General features: G+C 42.8%; 2 protein-coding genes across 2 annotated transcripts; both read left to right on the top strand.

Annotated features, from left to right (window-relative positions):
- The first annotated feature begins 416 nt into the window (after window positions 1–416).
- dynll2b (dynein, light chain, LC8-type 2b) lies at window positions 417–5,174 on the top strand. Its single transcript, XM_058414656.1, has 3 exons — window positions 417–576; window positions 4,322–4,458; window positions 4,665–5,174. The coding sequence occupies exons 2-3, from the start codon at window positions 4,327–4,329 to the stop codon at window positions 4,800–4,802; spliced, it is 270 nt and encodes an 89-aa protein (XP_058270639.1). The 5' UTR covers window positions 417–576; window positions 4,322–4,326; the 3' UTR covers window positions 4,803–5,174.
- Window positions 5,175–7,143: 1,969 nt separating this feature from the next.
- heatr6 (HEAT repeat containing 6) lies at window positions 7,144–19,630 on the top strand. The gene is made up of 20 exons (XM_058416025.1): window positions 7,144–7,446; window positions 8,128–8,235; window positions 8,320–8,460; window positions 8,548–8,663; window positions 8,903–9,017; window positions 9,111–9,212; window positions 11,116–11,253; window positions 11,336–11,634; window positions 12,834–13,011; window positions 13,086–13,292; window positions 13,390–13,489; window positions 13,912–14,201; window positions 14,276–14,398; window positions 14,926–15,015; window positions 15,119–15,253; window positions 15,616–15,738; window positions 15,861–15,985; window positions 16,064–16,160; window positions 16,664–16,868; window positions 18,178–19,630. Exons 1-20 carry the CDS (start codon window positions 7,162–7,164, stop codon window positions 18,804–18,806), a joined length of 3,606 nt encoding a protein of 1,201 aa, XP_058272008.1. The 5' UTR covers window positions 7,144–7,161; the 3' UTR covers window positions 18,807–19,630.
- The last annotated feature ends 919 nt before the right edge of the window (window positions 19,631–20,549 follow it).

The raw sequence follows: 20,549 nt of genomic DNA, 5'->3' as shown, positions 1-20,549 counted from the left end.
GACGGAGCGTGTGAGAGAGAGCGAGAGAGAAACAAATAGAGAGAGAGAGAAACAGAGAGAGAGAGAAGGAGAGAGAGAGAGAAAAAAACAGAGAGAGAGAGAAGGAGAGAGAGAGAGAGACGGAGTGTGTGAGAGAGAGAGAAACAAAGAGAGAGAGAGACAGAGTGTGAGAGAGAGAGAGAGAGAGAGAGAGAGAGAGAGCGCGAGCTTGTCAGCGTCTCCCACCCTAATGCATTATGGGATGAAATAAAACGCAGGCAGTAGGAAGCTAGTGGAAAACGCTTGTAACGTGCGGGTAGAGACGACGCCTTAGCCAATCAGCGTGCAGGTGCAGTGAGGTAGGCGGGGCTTAGCTGTTCTCGCCCCAACCCACCTCCCCATCCCCCGCATACCCCCTCCCTCCGCCCCCACCCTCGGGATACGTAGTTGAATATGAGTGAAAAGCGCAGCCGCTGCATGGACAGTGGAGAGAGGTGAAAAGCTGTCTGTCGGTGAAACGTGGCGTCTGGTGGTCCATTACAGAGACGAGCTTGAAGTCCAAACATCTCACTAGGTGCAGAACTTGGTCAACACACGGTAAGCTGCATGCGCCTTGTTCGCCGCGTGCCGTCACGTTTATGCGGCATTTATATGAGCCTTTAATCCGGTGCACGCGCACAAGTTGATTAGAGAAAGTGCGTGAAGAGAGAGCAAGCATGACCTGCAGATACACCATGAAATGGCAGCTCTGTGCTGAGGACACATCTATTCCGGTTATTTCCCTGCATTTAATTAAAGTCTTTATGTGTGCATTTTTGTCTTTTATTTATTTTTGGTGGGTTAATCCTGATTTGTGAACTCCAGTGACGTCTATTGTACGTTTCAGGGTGTTTTTTAATGGGTGCACTTTTTTTTAAAAAAAGTTGACCTCACACATGCAATTCATTACACATTTCATCATAAATCAGAAAATCCCCCCTTTCCCCCCTGTCAGTGTAAATCATTGCTCTGAAATTCATCTTCAAGATCTGATATTTAATTTTTTTTTCTCCCCCAAATGCAAATCTCATCCATCACCATCCAGGCAGGTTTACTCCTAAGCAGAGCTTGAAACCGGATTCAATTATCCTTTATTTTTCCATCAAAAACATCCATCTATATTTCTATCCACCTAGATCATTCTGTCGCGATATCAGTATTACTTAGTTGCTCAGCTCAGGTTGAAGGTATGGCTTTTTTTTGTGTTTCAGATGTATTTATATGGCACTTTCAATAATGCATATTGACACAGATCAGCTTAGAAACCTGAAATGGATATCTATATAGATTTCGATGGATCCCTAACGAACGGACGACCGTGTCGAAGAAAGAAACGACAGACGCGAAGTCATGAGACGACATGAAGAGAAACCTTGAGAGGAACCAGAAAGTTCTACAGCTGTTTATTACAGTGTACAGAAGTGCCGAGTGTGTTGAAATGATCTTCAGGATAAGCGTATTATTTGGAATCGAGAATATATCCAGGTGAAGTTGCTTGAGCATAGTTTGGAGGCCAAACCCTGAGTCTTAAGGTAGAGGCTGACTTCTGTTAGGGGTCCAAGCACTGAACCATAAATTTGTTCATGATGACTGGGTTAGTCAAACATTGTTGTTGTTTTTTTTTTTTTTTTAATAGCTTATATCCTGGTAATCACATCACAGCACTGGATGATTTGATTTGCAAGCTGTATTAAAATGTGGTCAACTAGTGGTTGGGGCTTGAATATGCAATTAATCATCCAATCAGATGTATGGCTCGGTGCTTGGCCCCCTGTAATTGTGCTCTGTAATTCTTTTAGATGGACTGGAATAAAGCAATCAAATATATACGACAGTTTCTCAACCTTGAACAAATCAAGCTCTATTCATAGGCCAGTGAAACCTGCTGCAATGTTTGTAGACCTATTTCGTGGTGATGTTTTGTCAGAAATGAGAAATTCTACAGTTATCCTATTTGTATCTGAACAAAACCGGTATGCTTCGGACCAAATTGTTTCTCTCAAGATACTGTGCTGCTGATAGCAAAATCTGTTCCTTAAAATGCTATGTATATTTAACCAAACCCTGTCCCAAGAATAAATTCCTTATAATTGTGGCCCTGGATTACCTCTTGAGTCGACCTCAGTGACCCCAGCCTGCCCCGTGTCCATTAGCATAACCCTCATACAAGTAGCGTACGACTGTACACGCTCCTCTTACGCCGAATGACATTTAAATCCGTCTGGTTGAACAGGACGCGGCCTTGCGCTGCCCACTGAAGCTCGAACTACCCACTCGAATTCAATAGCAGCTTATTGTATTTGTCCCTGGACCACACAGAGTGTATAGCATTGGGTATTTTACCCTGCAGGAAATCCTGTATGCTGTTTCCTGTGTTGTCGTGAAACGCGGATTAGGTTTGTTGGGAAAACCGCAAGGAGGTTGGATTGTTGATCGAAGGGGCCTTTCTAACGCTTTGTTTTCTTTTTATCAAGCCATTTCTTAATTAGTTCCTTAAACGTACACGAGGCAGCCGTAAACCTGAACATGCCCCAGACTTTCAATTTCCAAGACAAGAGATTGCTGCCTGGGGTCCAGTTGTGTTCGTAATTAGCGTCAGTGTAAATCCTGTAGTGTGCCTTTTGAACAGACGCAGATGAATCCGCCGGTTTTGCTTTTGGAGCTTGGCTAAGATCCGGTGCATTTTGCTCATACTTGCATTTTGTATGACTGCAGAGAAAATGTAGAACATGACACCGATTATCCAGCTCGATAAGTGCGACTCCACGAGCGTTCGGCAAAATATGAGGGGTGGGGGAAAGCATTCACAATAGAGCGTTATTATTCAATATAAAATAAAACGTTGATCTCTTGGATTTCAGACAAATTTCACTTGGTGGTATTAATTACTCTGTATGAAGGAAGGTCTTTAGTTTACATGCCAGGCCCAAACTCTGATCCTGGTGGCTTTCTTTATCACACATTAAATAATCTTTCTAGATAATTACTAGGTTTAGAAGGAAAAGCATGTGTTTTTTTTTTTTTTTAACATTTCATCCATCCAGGCAAACACGTTAGGTTTCACCTTATTTGATGTGAAATCATTAATTGCCACTAACCGGGTAAAACTGGTCGATTCGCTCTCTGTTAATTGCAAAATTGTGCCACTTTGCATCCCGATAACAGCTGGGTGTTCTGCTAACAGCCCTGGAAAGTACTACGTGGTGTAATCCGACACTGCAGGTCTGCTTTATACATAACACCACAAACAACAAACGGCGTTCTTGTAAGAAGACCTCTTTCCACACGGAATCATCTCTCAGTAGCGCCTTCTCAGACTCTTTGCTTTCTTTATAAACAAACTCTTTCCTTTTCGATTAACCCCAGTCCAAGGAGCCATTTAAACACGCATCACGTTAAGGCCGTGGTGCTTAGAGTGGTGTGTGTGTGTGTAAGGACAATAATGGCTTTGCTCAGTGGTGGGATGGGATGGATGGATGTTATCTAGCGAGAGATGCCTTAATTGTCGTCATTATTTACTCCATTTCATTGGTTTTGTACATGAACTTTCCACAATGATGAAGTCGAATCTAATCTAATTTGGTGCTTGATGGACACAAAATGTATGCAGAAGAGGGCTGATGGTTTACCTCGATGTATTATACCAGCCTGTGATGCAGCAGTTTTGATGATAAAGATGGCTGGCTTCATACGTCTCAGATAAAGCAGGTGTTGGTCTTCACACTCGCCTGTTGGTGGCGGTTTTGTACGATTGCAATTGGATGGGAATTGGGGAGGAAAAAACAATTGGGATTTATTCAGGGTGTTGCTGGAGTCCCAGTGTTCTGTAACGTCCTCTAGAGAGAAACCTTTTCTCAGAGCCGTCTGTTGCGGCGTCAGAGCTCGGACCACCATGTGGCTGGTCATAACTGGTCACAAGAAGGAAATCGCAGCAGGGATCCACTCGAGCCTGTCGCTTAGCAATGCACCAGTCTGAGGAGGGGGGGACGGGGACGTGGTGCCTTCATGTGCATGTACAGCCTTGGCTTTCAAAGAATAGCCGTGTTCGTGATTAGGCCTAATGAGCTGAGAAGTGGCGATTTCTAAATTGGGAGGCGTAACGGAGAAAATAGTCCTGGGCTGCTTTTAAAAATAGCCTTGTTCTTTTGTAAGAGAGGGATTATTTATTTATTTTTTAACTGAACAGATGTGTTGCACCTTTTGTATGAAAATGAAAACCCGAACCACCCTGATGCATTTATGTGAATTGATTTTTACTTGTTTTTTTCTGTTTCTGACTCCGTCCCTTCTCGTGTTTTTACAGACATCATGACTGACAGAAAGGCCGTGATCAAGAACGCTGACATGACCGAGGACATGCAGCAGGATGCTGTGGATTGTGCCACACAGGCCATGGAGAAGTACAACATCGAGAAAGACATTGCTGCCTACATCAAGAAGGTCCGTGCAGGTTATCTGTGCACACACTATTGAGTGACCGCATCTCTAATAGAAGTGATGGATGGACATGTGGCACCAGTTGGGCATATTGAGCTTCCTTCAAGTTTTAAGTTCCTCATAATGTTCCTGCTGAATTGTTTTTCTTTTCCTTGGGAAGTATTGAGCTCACTGATTTCTACAAATATTTTTCTTTCCTTTTCTGACAGGAGTTTGACAAGAAGTACAACCCCACGTGGCACTGCATCGTGGGACGGAACTTCGGCAGCTACGTGACGCACGAAACGAAACACTTCATCTACTTCTATCTCGGTCAGGTGGCCATCCTGCTCTTCAAGTCAGGCTGAGAAAGGCTTTCCACTTTCCATCGCACAACTTCTGAGCTCAAGCTCTGAACCTGGACTGTGATGCACTGATGACTGATGCCACAACACACACACACAAACATGCACGCACACGCACACACAAACACACACACACATACAAACACAACCATACTCACCCTGAGAAAATTGCTATGGAGTCCGTCCATAAGTGCATGGACCGTGTACAATATTTAATTTGTATATGTTGCTTTTCTGTAGTTGCTCTTGAGTTAAAGCAACTTTTTTTGCCGAGTATTTTTGCAAAGTTGAATTTTGTTTTTGCACTAAAGTTGTATAAACTGCTTTGACTGCTGCCTTTAAGTAATATTAAAGAATAAATACATCATACATCGAGTTAGTCTTTTTTTTTTTTTTTTTTTTTGCTTTACTAACTTCATCTAAATGGAAGTGTTCAGTGATGGTCATTGCCAGTATCACCATGACTCCAGTGTTGGGACTAATGTGATTGCTAATAATGGTTGATGTGGAAAGTATAACTTCTTTTTTAAAGCCAAGGGTCCAATAAACATTCTTATCCTAGCGTTGTCTCTACATTTCATTCTGCAGAGCCATTTTAATGATTATTGTGAAATATACTCATTTTAGCTGCATGCTTCTCGCTCTCTTTCTCTCCGTTATACGTTAATCGCTGTTCATGTACGTAAATGTAGTTCTCAGAAACCTGAGCGGCTGTGAGAATCACTAGGATTACTTAGGAGCGTCCACGTGGTGCAATATATGATAATGTACCGTTGCCATGCAACCATTTATCACTGGAAACCTTTTGCAAAGTTGAATACGAAGGAACCCTTGCGGTTAAAGTACATGCTCTGAGGATTGAGAACCAACAGGACGACCTTGAAAGGTGTTTGCAGATGATGGCAGCACATGTGCCATTAGAGGTATGATGCTGGCCTTGTAGAGCATGGAGAAGGTACACAGTCATGCCACGGCAGCAGCAGTGCAGAGGTTCTGGAGTGATATAACTCTGAGTCATGATGATGAGGTGGTTCTTAGAGAGTGGCATGTCAAGGGAGGGACTGGATGATGGAAACCGCTGTGTCAAAAGGACGTGGACACCTGGGCATCTCATCCATATATGGTTCTTTGCACCAAGGTTGGAAGGACACAATTGTGTACAATGTCTCTGTACGCTGTAGCATAACTCTGACATAACTCTGAGTCATGATAAGATGGTTCTTAGAAGGGCTTTTCACACTGTGTTTAACCCCGGGTTATCATCGTTCTAAACACTGATTTTAACCCTGGGTAAAGAAATGTTTCACACCTGTAATTTGAAAGCGGTGTTACCACCGCTTTTACCCCAGGGTTATGAAACCCTGCTGCGGATCAGTGTTAGCACCACATTCGCGCTGTTAACCACACATTGCGGAGCTAAGTTTGTTCGGTGTGAAACAGAACAGTGTTTGCTTGTTGCTGCAGGACGCTTTCCAACAGACAGCCAATCAGAAACTGAGCAGCGAGGCTCATGTCAGGTCAGTAACAGGAAACATGCATCGTGTTTACAGGTTGCAGTGACACCGCAAATATGCAAATAAGGTTAACCCGGGATTTAGGAATGTACAGTGTGAAATGTCTGTTAATGAATACCCAGGATTAACAGTTAACCCCAGATATAGTATGAAGTATGCATATATATTATATATATATATATAGCAGTGTGAAAGGTGATTACAGGTAACCCAGGATTGCGTTTATCCGGGGTTTAGGATGGGGTTACCAGGGTTAACAATTTCAAGTGTGAAAAGCCTCAGATAGTGGCATGTCATAGGAGCAACTGGATGCTGGAAACCGATGTGTCAAAAGGACATGGACACCTGAGCATCTCATCCGTATGTGGTTCTTCCCACCAAGGATGGAAGCCCACAATTGTGTAGAATGTCTCATAGCATTACAATTTCTGTTCACTGGAACTAACCGCCTCGATCCGGTTCCAGCTCGACAATGCGTCTGTGCACAAAGCGAAGCTCCATGAAGACATAGTGTGTTAAGGATGGAGTGGAACAACTCGAGTGTTCTATACAGAGCCCTGACTCTGACTCCACCCTTTTTTGGGATGAACTGGAACACCGAACCTCTACGAAAGATGAATATGGATGAAGCAAGAAGATATGATGAGTATGAAGTGTATGAATGCAAAGCTGAATGAAAATCATACTAAAAATAAAATAATACAATATTTTTTATTTATAACCCTAGTGAGTACACGATACCTACGATGCAGGCGTAACGACTTTTAATTTTGAAAAATTAACCCCAACAACTTCCGGTTGATACCGGCAGTTACCATGGCGAAGCCGCTAGTTTTGCCCCTTTCAAGATGGCCACCGGGGCAACTTCATATGACCTGAGCTCGATTATATCTTGTGATCGAGATTTCCCTGGATTTCAGCCCGCATCTTCTTCCACACATGCGGCACGGAGCTCTTTAATGTCGGCGGAAGTTCAGTTCAGTCGCTGCTTCAACAAACTAAGAGCTCTGCGACCCGCCGACAGTCCGGGCTTCAGAACCGAACTGAACCTGCTGTTCGACCAGCTGATCTCCGAGAACTACAGCAACAACAACAGTAACAGGAGCTTCACAAATGAAACCATACGACCACAAGTACTTCAACACTCACTTACTGTTATTTTTATTTTAATTGTAATTTTTTTACACAGCTAACTAACTCCATCCCACTGGGCCTTAATCCACAGAAATGTGGCTCACTTATTAACACTAAATACTGAATATTTACATCAGCTTCTAATATTTATGAATTATTATAATCAATCAACCTCAATCAAGATACTTCTTGATGTCAGCCTAAAAAAACAGAAAGTTTCACAGTACCTTAGAGCTTTTTATTCCCCCCTGGAGGTTGCTTTTACATCCATCCATTTTCTATACCTGCTTTATTCCTAATTAGGGTCACGGGGATCTGCTGGAGCCTATCCAATTGGGCAAAAGGCAGGGGTACACCCTGGATAGGTCACCAGTCTATCACAGAGCCACACATATATAGACAGACAATCACACACACTCACACGGGCAACTTAGGATTACCAATCAACCTAATGTACGTGTTTTTGGATTGTGGGAGGAAACTCCACACAGAAAGGCCCCTGTCTGTTCGAACCCAGGACCTTCTTGCTATGAGGCAAGAGTGCTGACCACTAAGCCACCGTGTGAGAACCTGAGGGCTTTAGAGATGTTGCACCACACACTAGACGCTCAATGCTGGCGTGTTGATCAAATCTCTGAAACGGCAAAACTTCTGAAATAACTCTTTTAATTCCTTTTTAGGACGTCTGTGTTCTGCTTGTGCACGCGAGCCGGTTGGTGCCTCACAGCCAGGAACATCTGGTTGTCAAACTGTGCCAGTTGATGCACCAGCTTCTGAACCAGCTACAGGTACGTCAGGGTTACAGAGACACTCTGCGGTGATCCTGAATGAAGGAAGGGATATTTAGTTCAACCATTTTTTTCCGTTGACAGATGATCGTGGATGAGGAGGCGCTGGATGTGCTCGTGTCATATTGTATACGCGCTCTGCACGTCTGCAGCCCATGGACACACACAGAAATTCTGCTGGCTCTCTCGTCAGTACTGTACGCCAACGGAGCCCGGTGTCATCGGGTAAGGCTTGCTTATTCAACCAACATCGAGTCAAGCTGATCTCTGTACAGAGGTGATTCACAACCTCGATTTCCTCTGTTCCTTCAGCACCTTCCAGATCTTCTCGGGCAGAACGGTATTCTTCTGAAGTATGCTGACCCCGGTCAGAGTGACATAGAGCTCCGACGTTCTGCTCTACATTGCATGGCCAACCTTTGCATCAGGTTAGTTCAGAAATGTACACAAAAAGCGACGTCCTGCTACTGTATCATGGTGGTGTCCCTCAGGGCTCAGTTCTGGGTCCGCAGTTAAAAAGCTAAAGTTAGTCATAGCTAACTTTGACAAAAGGACAGGGCTAAGCCGAGTCGGTCAAGGGTTCTCTTTTAAGCTTCAGAAATAGTAATAGTAATAGTTTAATAGTAATTATTTTGGGCTGTTATGACTTGTGTGTGTCTTTGTTTAGTGTTCCTGGTAATCCCTTTCTGGAAGAACCGTACAAAGGAGTGTGTTACAGAATTTTCCTGCAGACTCTTCAGATACGGAAGCCGTCCAGTGTGGAGGATCTTGTCTTCTGTACGGTCAGTGCCTAACACGACTGCTCAAGATTGGGTGTAAATCTGATTCAAAGACATTTTTCACATTTTTCACCAAATCTGCCCCCCCCCCCCCAGGTGCTGCAAAATGCTCTGAAGGGGATGCAGTATTTCCTAAATGGAGGGAAATGGAAGGCGGGTCCTGATCAGGACCTGGGCTCGCTGTTGGCTATACTGAAGGTAACACAACAGCAAGTAATGTCTTTCAGAGATCCTCCTCATGTGACAGTGTCCCAGATTGTCTGATGTCTTTTATACATTTTTTTTGATTATGGAATCAAACAGCGAGCAAGATCGTGCGTGTTGAATCAAATTGCAGGAAATGCAGCAAGCATGTTGTGTAGTTTGAAGCATTAAAGATGATGAAAAGCTGGCTGTGAGACACATAAGGGCTTCTCACACTTGAAATGTTTCCCCTGGGTCTTAGTAAACTCCTGGTTTTCACCTGATATGAAACTGAAGCGCTGTTCAGTTTCTGATTGGGTGTCTGTTGCTAAGCAACAAGCTGTAACATTCTAACAGCGCATCCTTTCACACTGTACACTATAAAAAGCTCTCGTCTCTTTAAAAACTTGTTTATATAATAAGAATCTAATTATTTATTTGGCATCGCGTCTGTGTTTCGTGTGCTTGGATGACATTTGCGATATCTCCACACACATGATATATTTTCCTTTTTTTTTTTTTTTCGAGTTTGATCTTTACAGATTCATCATATTTGGTTTTTATTGTAATTGTTGAAAACCAGACTATAGCAAATAAAGCGAAAGCATAAATATTGCAGATTGTGAAAAAGCGTAAAAGCTTCCTAAAAATCGTTCGGTCGCTGGTTTGAGGTCAATTACAATAAAAAATAACATAAAATGTTTCGATTTAAAAGATAAATATATATGGAATTTGCTACGGTATTATCATCCAAACATTCCCATTTTTAATTCCGTCTCGAAACATTCGAGCTTCAACCGCACTTTACTCCTCCTCTACCGGAGTCTGCTGCTCGCACGCGGCTTTGTATCGAGGAAGAAAGCAATTCTGGCATCAGGTTGTCCGCTTTGATTATTTTTAGCTCTGCAACGTTCACGTTCGTGTGCAGGATAAGTGTCAGGAAGCACAGCGGCTCAGCGTCTCGGTGAGATTACATAACATTACATAACAGTGGAGCAGGCTTCGAGGCGAGCGTGTGATGATCTCAGCATGCAGTATGAACGATGGGGACAAAATACACCACTTTCTGCTTGTGACCTAACCCAGTTTTACTGATTTTATTTATTATAAACCAACACTTTAATCCCACTGCCTCTTTCTAAATGATGGAAGTATAAAAGGAGGATGCTAAGATGATACGGTTGTGTCTGTCAAGAATAAAGGGATGGATGGAGGGATAGATAGATAGACAGATGGGTAGGTGGATAGATGGATAGATGTATAGATAGATAGGTAGGTAGGTAGGTAGGTGGATGGATGGATGGATACATGGATAGATCGATGGATAGATAGATTTTATATATATATATATATAATTGAGCTGATATTTACTTATATAAACCTATCAGGCATACCATTATGAGCAGTGACAGGTGAAGTGAATAAGACTGATGATCTCCCCATCATGGCACCTGTTAGTGGGTGGGATATATTAGGCAACAAGTGAACATTTTGTCCTCAAAGTTGATGTTAGAAGCAGGAAAAATGGACAGGCGTAAGGATTTAAGCAATTTTAACGAAGGGCCAAATTGTGATGGCTAGACGACTGGATCAGAACATCTCCAAAACTGCAGCTCTTGTGGGGTGTTCCCGGTCTGCAGTGGTCAGTATATATCAAAAGTGGTCCAAGGAAGGAACAGTGATGAACCGGTGACAGGGTCATGGGAACTTGGGATATTGCACTTAGGAACAGTGTGGTCTGACAGGATTACACTTTGTTTTAAAGAAAATGTGTATGTAAATAACTCTGTAAATAAAATACAATTTAACATGCAATTAAAAAGAGAATAAAGAATTTCTTTAGAGTAAATGAGAGTATGAATGTCTTGTCGTCGTAACCGAAGCTGTTAGATAACCCTGAATCTGTTTCCTCGGCTAGAAATTCATGTTTTACGGACTGCCAGGAATAAATGTGGAAATGCCTCCGGTTCTGTACCCGGCGCCTCTCCCTCAGTACGACGCCGTAACCAAAACCGAACCCGCACAAGACCTGCCAGCTGCGAGGAAAACACCGACGGTATGTAGGCGGTTTAATCTAAAGCGTACAGGAAGCAAGTGCTGTCATTATTACATGGCTTCCTCTTCCTCCTACACTGCAGTCCCAACAGAATAAAAAGCGAAAGTCTCGCGGGAAAGGGAAGAAAGCTAAAGAAGAGAGAAAGACAGATGACGGAGCAGAGGATGGTGAGGACGAGGAGCCGGGATCGAGGTCTATCAGGAACGGAGCGTGCGGAGAACCGGGACGAGGAGAGCTGCAGACTGTCTGGTCTCAAAAGTCTTCAGAAGTTAGTCTGCCTCTCCAGCCAGGAGCAAACCCTCAATTCTACCCCTCCTGGAAGAAAGGAAGCTCTGACTCCGAGTTCTCCGATCCTGAAGGGGGAATGGCCTCCAAACTCAGGTTTGTTCCAGTCAAACTACCTGGAAAAAAAGTCTGTATGTAGGTCATATAGAACATGTTTATAGTGCTGCACAATCCACATGACTAAATCATCCAACTACTGGCTGAGAAATAGAGCGAACAACATGTAGCATATTTACATAAATAATCCTGTAACACCACATGAGAAAAAGAATAAAAAAATCCCAGATAAAAAACTGAATCTTTATCGCTGCCAGGAGTCACGGTTAGGGGGGAAATGTGGCAGAATCTCTCTTCCCTGTCAATCACAGTGAATCTAGCCAATCAGTGGTGTCTGTGAGCTCATGTATGTGGAAGAGGGTGGAGAGCGCTTTCCTCTGTTTGTGTTACACTGACGTGACGCAGAATGAAGAGCAGATGGAAACTATGACTTGGAAATGGTTGTCTTGGAAACATGTGATGGACTTTAACCTCTCTGTTTGGTAGCCGTGCATGATATCCCCTATCCGCTATCCCCTATTCCCTATCCACTTTCCTCTATGCCCTATTCAGTCTCCCCTTCTCCGGCCCCATACCATCCCACTACCTTCTACTCTCTAACTCCTTTTTCCTATTCCTTATCTGATACCTTCTATCCCCATTTCCTGTCCCCAATCTGCTATTCCCTATTTGCTATACCTTGTCCCCAATCCACTACCCCCTACCCTCTATCCCCTATTCCCTATCCCCATCCCCTACCTGCCAAACACATACTATCCCCTGTCTCCTACCCCATCCTCTATCCACTACCATCTACCCCCATTTCTTATTCCCTATTCACTACCCCCTACCCCCTTTTCATTATTTTTCTGTCCCCTATCTGCTGTCCCCTGTCTTCTATTCCCTGTCCCCTATCCCCTATCTCCTATGCCCTGTCACCTATTCCCTATCCCTTATCCAGCTAGTGGGTGTGAATTGGCAGGTGCCCAAAATGGGAGGAAAAGTCTTTTTATACCATTTACACATTTTGCCATACAGTAGATCTTGTAGGCTTGATTTCAGTCTCCTGTTCACATTTTTCTGATCCAGAATCTGCAACTAAAAATAGATGATGGAAAGACTTGTCAAATTTCCTTCCAGACAGGAAAGGGGTCTCACAGGGAAATCACCAGCTGATATTTTAAAATCTTTAAAGAAACAATGTTGTTGATGTAGTTGTATGATAGTAAAGATACAAAATATCGCTCTTCCTCGTGTAGGCTGTACCTGGCTCGAGTGCGTCAGAGCGCTCTGAACTGCTTCCTGGCCGTAGTGAAGTGTGTGGAAAAGAGGGTTTTGTACGGCTACTGGTCCTCCTTCATCCCCGACGCTCCCGGCATCGGAAGTCCGCCTTCTCTTACCCTGATCACTATTGCTCTCAAAGACCCGTCTCCAAAGGTAGTGCATCATGCCAACCAATCTGGATTAAAGCGGCAATGTGCCAGATATAACTATACCTATGACTCCTGCAGGTGCGAGCTGCGTCTCTGCAGGTGCTCTCCGGGCTTCTGGAAGGTTCTCGCCAGTTTCTCTCAGCGGCCGAGGATACCAGCACACCTCGACAAGCCTTCACGCCGTTCTCTGCAACGCTGGCTGCCAGCTTGAGGGAGCTGCACCGCTGCCTTCTGCTTGCTCTGCTAGCCGAATCGTCTTCCCAGACCCTCACTCAGGTCATAAAGGTATTATCGAGAGCGTGAGATCTGGATAAAACACGTATCCACAAATGTATCTATTTTTGACCTAATCAGTGTATAATGGTGTGTGTGTGTGTTTCAGTGCCTTGCCCACTTGGTGTCCAACGTGCCCTACAGACGCTTAAGGCCGGGTCTGCTCAGTCCTCTGTGGAAACAGATTCGCCCGTACATCCGGCACAGGGGTGAGTCAGCCGTGTTCACCCACTCACACCATGTGTAGAGCGCAGTACAAGCATCATCCAGTCAAAACCACAGAAACAGAAGGTCACTTAATGAATCATCTGACGTGTTTAAAGCTACAATGTTTATGTTTATATGTAATAATCATACGCCCTGGACTCTTTTACATGAAGCTTACATTAAGTTGCAGCAAAGGTACTTTAAAGAGTTACATTAAAAAAAAAGAAGAGAAAGATGTGACTATGATGTCTGAGGGAATGTGAGAAGTCGACGGAGAGATAGCTTAAGTGCTGATACAATTCGGTGTATTCAGGAACGACCTTTAAAGTGGCCACTGAAGCATTTTAGACATCGCGTATGGCGGAGGAACAGTGACGGAATGATGGTGGCAGTATTTTACGAATCTCTTGTCATCACTCTGCAGATGTGAACGTACGTGTTTCTAGCCTCACTCTGCTGGGCGCGATGATCTCCTCTCAGGCCCCGCTGCCGGAAGTGCAGCTCCTCCTGAAACAACCGTCTTCTGGAAGCAGAGACAGAGATGCTAACGCTTGTGGAGACGTCAAGGGGGCAGAGGAGGCTCCATGCTGGCTGCTGCAGGTGTGTGTATCTCTGGTTACTCAGCCCAGAGAGGATTCCTGCTCCGACAGCGACACAACAGCAACCAACTCTGGTTCACTGGAGCCGTCGCCCGTCCGGCTCGAGGCGCTTCAGGTGAGGAACTAACGTGGATGACGGGATGGAAGAGAGGATTGAGTGGATGGTGATGGTTTGTTTGTCGTCCTCAGGTCCTGGCACATCTGGTGAAGGGTTATTTCTGTCTGGCTCAGGCGTCTCTGCTGGAGTTGGGGCAGCTCAGTGCTCGCTGTCTCAGAGAACAGGACCCGTCTGTGCAGTTACATGGAGCGAAGGTGAGTCTCTCTCTCTCTCTTTCTCTCTGTCTCACCCACAGATTGTGGACGACATCGATGCAAACTGACTCCCACACTCATACAAGTATCCAAAACTCTACATGACCTAATAGCAGCTCTTCTGTTGTTTTGTCGCTTATAACCTTATGTTTGTTTTTTTCCCACTTTATTTTTTCTGCCTTAGTTTCCTTGGTAGTGTGTGATATGATGACGTTATCAGTATAACTACAAAACAACCACAATTCTGCAAATTTGCACAATTCTGCATCCAGCTAAAATTAGACACTTAAAAAACCTTTTTAAGATGTGCCATCACCTTGCATTATCTCATACAAAAATCTTCTTTAGTGAATATCGTTCATCTTCAGCAGTAAGGGTTTTATCCGGAACCAATCCCGGGAACGTTCATTAACATGTGTAAAGATAATGACTGGGGTACAATGTCAATCATTGGCGCAGTCAATGACCCAATCATCTGTTTAATCTGTTAAATAGCAACGCTTTAAATTTTCTGTGTGTTCTCGTAGCTGTTAGAGGAACTGGGCACCGGAATCATCCAGCAGTACCGAGCTGATCCCAGCACCTCTGAAAGCGTCAGCCCTGTGCCAGTGAGCCAGGTAAGTTAGCACAGGACCTGGCATTGAAATCAATAAATATAAAAACTTCATAATATTCGTTTTAATAATCCTTGTGGATGTTTGTTGTTTGTTTGTGGTACAGGTTGTACAGTTCTGGTCAGAGGTTCTGACCGGACCGTTGATCGGAGCCTTACAGAACGAGCAACACCTGACGCTGCAGACGAGCGCATGCGACACGCTGTCCTCCATCTTACCACAAGCCTTCAGCCAGCTTCCGGTCAGGATGTGTCTCTCTCCTCTCTTTTTTCTGCTATTTGTTAATATTCCGATCATATATTTGAACTCAAAATCCCATCTTCAAGTCTGTTTCCTAAACGTTTTTTGGCGTTTCTAAATATTTATATATATATATAATAAGTATTTTAATAAGGCTTTCATCAGCCTCAAGAATTCATTCAATAAATCGTCCAATTCCATTCTCCTGGTCATGTAATACAGCGTGTTATGTCATACCCCATGTGGTGAACATGTATAGTTAGTATAGTAGTATGGAGTATTCAAACGAGGATGAGTTCCAGCATGTATTTCTGATTTCAGAACATTTTCTCACGTTTCGGCATCTCTGTTATATTTCTGAAGGACAAGACACAAGTTCTGTGCATCACGGTTTTGCTTGGGCTGACCTACAGCGAGAACTCATTGGTGAAAGCAGCAGCAGTGAGGGCTCTAGGTGTCTATATTCTCTTCCCCTGTCTCAGAGAGGTATGAAACGTACCATGTGACACAGAAACCTTTCTGCTGTTAGCGCCGGTCAGCGCGGAATACAGAGAAATGTAGAACGCTCTTCACTGTGAGCTCAGATCTGTCTCTTTTCCTCTTCTCAGGACGTGATGTTTGTTGCAGACACGGCTAACGCCATCCTCACCGTTCTGGACGATCGCTCACCCAATGTCCGTGCCAAGGCTGCCTGGTCGCTAGGCAACCTCACCGACACACTCATCGTCAACATGTAGGAGACTAATACATTTGCATACTTGTGCGTTTGGTTTTAATCAACTGGTTTTAACTTGTGTGAAATCTGGTTTAGGGAGACTGTTGGACTGGAATTTCAAGAGGAGCTCTCTGACATGCTGCTTCTGAAGATGCTCAGATCTGCCACCCAGGCCTCCGGTGACAAGGACAGGGTAATCCCTAGTGCTTTATTACTGCCATCAGGGTTTGTTTGAGAAATCAAAAAAACAGCATCCTGAATAACAAGGAACATCTAAACAAGTCAGGGACAACATTCTGGAAAATGACCAAGCAGGGTTTGGTCACAACTGCAACCCAGAGCTTGGACAAGATTCAAGATTCTTTTATTGTCACTATATTGAAATTAGAGCAGTCCTTCCAGTGCAAGTCTCATATGATGTATATAAATAATGAAATAAAAAAACGCAATAGTGATAAATAGGTCGATTATTGTAATGATGTATATGGTATAAATAAGTATATACTAATTATTTAGATTAAGAATCGAGTAAATCTCTGAGGTCACTTGCTAGTGTGAACGTCAGGTCTAACGTAAAGTTTTGTTCTTTTTCTCGATTCTTGTTCATGTTTTAGCCAACGTATTCATTTAGGGAAGTGTTGATGATAAGGATTGAGTGTTTGTTGTTGTTGTAATGGTGTTCTTGATATTTTGCAGATAAAGAGTAACGCAGTGCGATCTCTGGGGAACCTCCTGCACTTCCTGCAGCCGGTGCATCTGACTAAGCCAGCTTTTGCTCAGCCTCTTGATCAGGCCATGAAGGCTCTTATAGACACAGCCAGAGGAGATGCTACCATGAAGGTGCGCTGGAATGCCTGCTACGCTCTGGGCAACGCTTTCCAAAACACTGCCTTGCCTCTGGGTGAGTGAAGAGACTTGTTTAGAAAATGTACAAAACGTGACCATTCAGTAGTAGGTAAAAGGAGATAAAACAACGTTGTGGAAAAGCGGGTATTCCTGGGGAATGGGATGTTTTGGGGAAAAATAACTGATGGATTTCTTTGTTAAGGCTGGTCTGAATCTGCCAAAAAGAAATCTGTGGATATTAAAACTCTACACATCTTGAACCATATGGCAGAAGGTGTTAGAGTTGGATAAGGCCGACTCTAAGAAATTTCTTTGGCGCAGAAACATGAGAGCTTATCACTTCACCACAGTGAAGCATGGTGGTGGCAGCATCATGCTTTAAGGTTGTTTTTCTCTAGCAGCTGGGACAGGGGCACTAGTCTAGATATTTGGTACTATTTCATAAAACCTGCAGGAATTCGTTAGACAGCTGAACTTCACTTTCCAGCATGATAACGACCCAAAACACAAATCCAGGTGGGTTTGAGAAGAAGAAGAAGAAGATGATGATGGTCCTGATCTACATCCTTTTGAGATCCTGTTTAATGACATGAAGAGGGCTGTGTACTGAGATCTGGAAGATCTGGAGAAGATTTCATGAATGAATGGAATAAAATTTGGCAAAGCAAAATGTGTTTAAGATGGTTTATGTGATTAGAAGGCGCTTCAAGAAAGCTTCAAGGATGTGAGAACTTGTGCCACCTGGTTATTGTTCAAATAAAATGTTTCTTTTTCTTCAGGATCCATCCTTGCGAAAAACGCTCAGTAGGAAAGGATGACTTCAGCGTTGCCTTTTCATACTTGTTGCTAAGATCTACCAGCGAGTTGAGCAGAATGTGCAGTCGCTGCCAGAATTATTCACACCCTTCATGCAAATGAGCCCAAATGAATGTCACATGCAGTGAAGGATAGGTTTTTTTTTCTGCTTGATTTCTTCCCTGGAGAATGACATCACTGCTCATCTTGTGATGTCTTAGAAGATCTTTATGGATGTCTGGTGTCAAATTCAGACCACAGGTTCTGTCTAAGAATACAATTATTTGCAATGTTTATAGTCTCCAGCCTTAACCATCTGACAGAGTAACCACTAGCCAGTGGACTGGGTGTGTATGAGGAAGTGGGCGGATAACGCGTTCCTCTGTGTGTGTTACTCTGCCCTGTGATGCAGCATGAGCAGCAGTTTAATAAAAATGCAATAGCTGGCTTCACGTGTCTCAGAGGTCACACGTGTTGCCCTTCATCCTGCTCAGTTGGGTTATGTTGAACAGGTTATTCTAACAGACCAGGATTTAAAAAGAAAAGTCAACTTGTGTTTCTTTCCTCAGGCACTGCCAGCTGGTCTACCGAGGCCTACTCCGCTCTCTCGTCCATCGTCACGTCCTGCAAGAACTTCAAAGTCCGCATCAAATCCGCCGCCGCCCTGTCCGTCCCCGCGAAACGGGACTGCTACGGAGACGAGCGACAGTTCGCCGAAGTCTGGCGAGCCTTGACGCATGCTCTCGAACACAGCGAAGAAACCCAGGATTTTCTCGAATACCGCTACTGCGCCAGCTTGCGTTCCGAACTCTGCCACTCTCTCCTTCACCTCCTGTCCCTGTGCCGAGTCAGCGATCTTCCTGCGATCGGAGCCACACTGAGCGACCAGACGACTCCCGCGCTGCTCGGCTTCTTGGTCAATTATCTCGCCGGCGTTTCTGTAGTAACTGGGCGCGATCTCGTCGGTGGAGAAGATGCAGGATGCCAGACGGAACCTACAGACAGACTGAAGCTCCTGGATCAGACTTTGATTAGACTGAGAGAGCTGGAAGGAGATATTAAAACAGGAAGTAGGTCTGATCTGGACAGGGTGATTGGATTCTTAGAGGATGTTACGAAGACCTGCGAAGGGTTGAAGGTGTCGGACGGAACGGACGCCATGCAGACATGCAATAATTCGCTGTCAAAGCTTTTATGAAACAGTTAAAGGAATTAAAGCCAGATGTTACTTTGGTGTATCTGCCATTCAGGATGTAAACATAATGAAACGGCTTAGAATCATACTTACAGCATACAGTTACATCATATTTACAGCTTTATCTGAACAGAACTCTTTAGTCAAGCTTGATTTCATTAAGAAAAGCGGCATTTAACACACACTTACTGTTCACTTTATTAGGAACACCTGTACGATCAGTCAGTCCTGCAGTTATCCAATGAGCCAGCCAGAAGATTCAAGGTCATGTTTTTTTCTAATAGGTTCAGATTCCTGTTCTTGCGAGACTCGAGCAGACCCGATGTCTTCTTCTGCTCTCGTACCTCATCCACCTCAAGCTCAAAGTTGAGATGCTTGTCTGCTCAGCATGGTTATAAAGAGTAGTTATGAGTTACCGTAGCCTCCCTTTCAGCTCGAACCGGCCCGGCTGTTCTCGGTTCAACCCACAGAACCTGGCTTGTCTTTGTCAAGAGAGTGATGTTTGACTTCATGTGAAGTTTAACTGAGTGTCTTGAATGTATCTTGACTGGCTGATTGGATCATGAATGAGCAGCTGGTGCAGGTGTAACAGCACATATCAAGTCTATACATCACAGATAATTTAATGGACATTTCATCCTTGCTCGGTTTTTCACCCAGGCTGTGTTTTTATGTATACATGGATTCTGAAAGGTGGGAATGCCTGATTGTCCTGTATTAAATCCAGACCAAAGCAAAGAAACAATAAAGTTGTTGGGTTTTTTTTTTAATTTGTGATGTGTAATGATGTGAACAGCAGAGGGCGACATAGAGCTGCAAGTTCCGAATTTTATATATTTTTTATTATTTTTTTTTTAAATTGTATATTTATAGGTATTTTAATTTAACAGTTTGTTCAGATCACATTTGGGATTTTATTAATTAATAATTTAATTTAAAATGTATTTCTTTAATTTTATTAAATACAATATTAAATAAAATAATTTTATCTAAATATTGAAATTATTTAATTTATATATATATATATATATATATATATATAATGTGTGTGTGTGTGTGTGTGTATATAAATTTAGATTCCAGTCCAGTGTTATGTATCACATCAATGGGAAAAAAATTATTTTATTAAATACAATATTAAAATATATATATATATATATATATATATATATATATATATATATATATATATATACGTTTTTACGTTTTTTTGAACATATAATGGAACATCGACAAGAAAGAAAAGTTCCAGATTCGAGCTAGAGCTGAGCCGGAGAAACAGAAATTTCCAGTCCAGTGTTATGTATCACATCACTGGGAAAACTGCTAACCAAAAAGTTCCTGTTTGTGCCATTTTAGTCTTAGAAAAAAACCACAATGACATGTTCACATACACACAGAAGCCACATATTGTTGTATTAATAAATCATTAATCGTGTTCTTTAATATATTTAAATATCCAGCAGCAGGAATAAGACAGGTTTCATTTCAGGTTTTGAAAGTGTGCAAAAGTTTGTGTTCCCTTAAATAATAACAATAATAATAATAAACAAACACAAACACAAACATGGTATATTTAAAATATTAAAAATATAGAAAGTGAATACTTTAGAAATACATATATAAATATATATATATAAATATATATATATATATATATATATATATATATATATATATATATATATATATATATATATATATATATATATATATATATATATACACACATATTTACAATGGTTG

Source organism: Hemibagrus wyckioides, linkage group LG18 (genome assembly GCF_019097595.1).
Source record: "Hemibagrus wyckioides isolate EC202008001 linkage group LG18, SWU_Hwy_1.0, whole genome shotgun sequence".
NCBI classification, from domain to species: Eukaryota; Metazoa; Chordata; class Actinopteri; order Siluriformes; family Bagridae; genus Hemibagrus; species Hemibagrus wyckioides.
The sequence above is the reverse complement of the archived record's forward strand: the minus strand, read 5'-3'. Positions and strand labels throughout refer to the sequence as shown.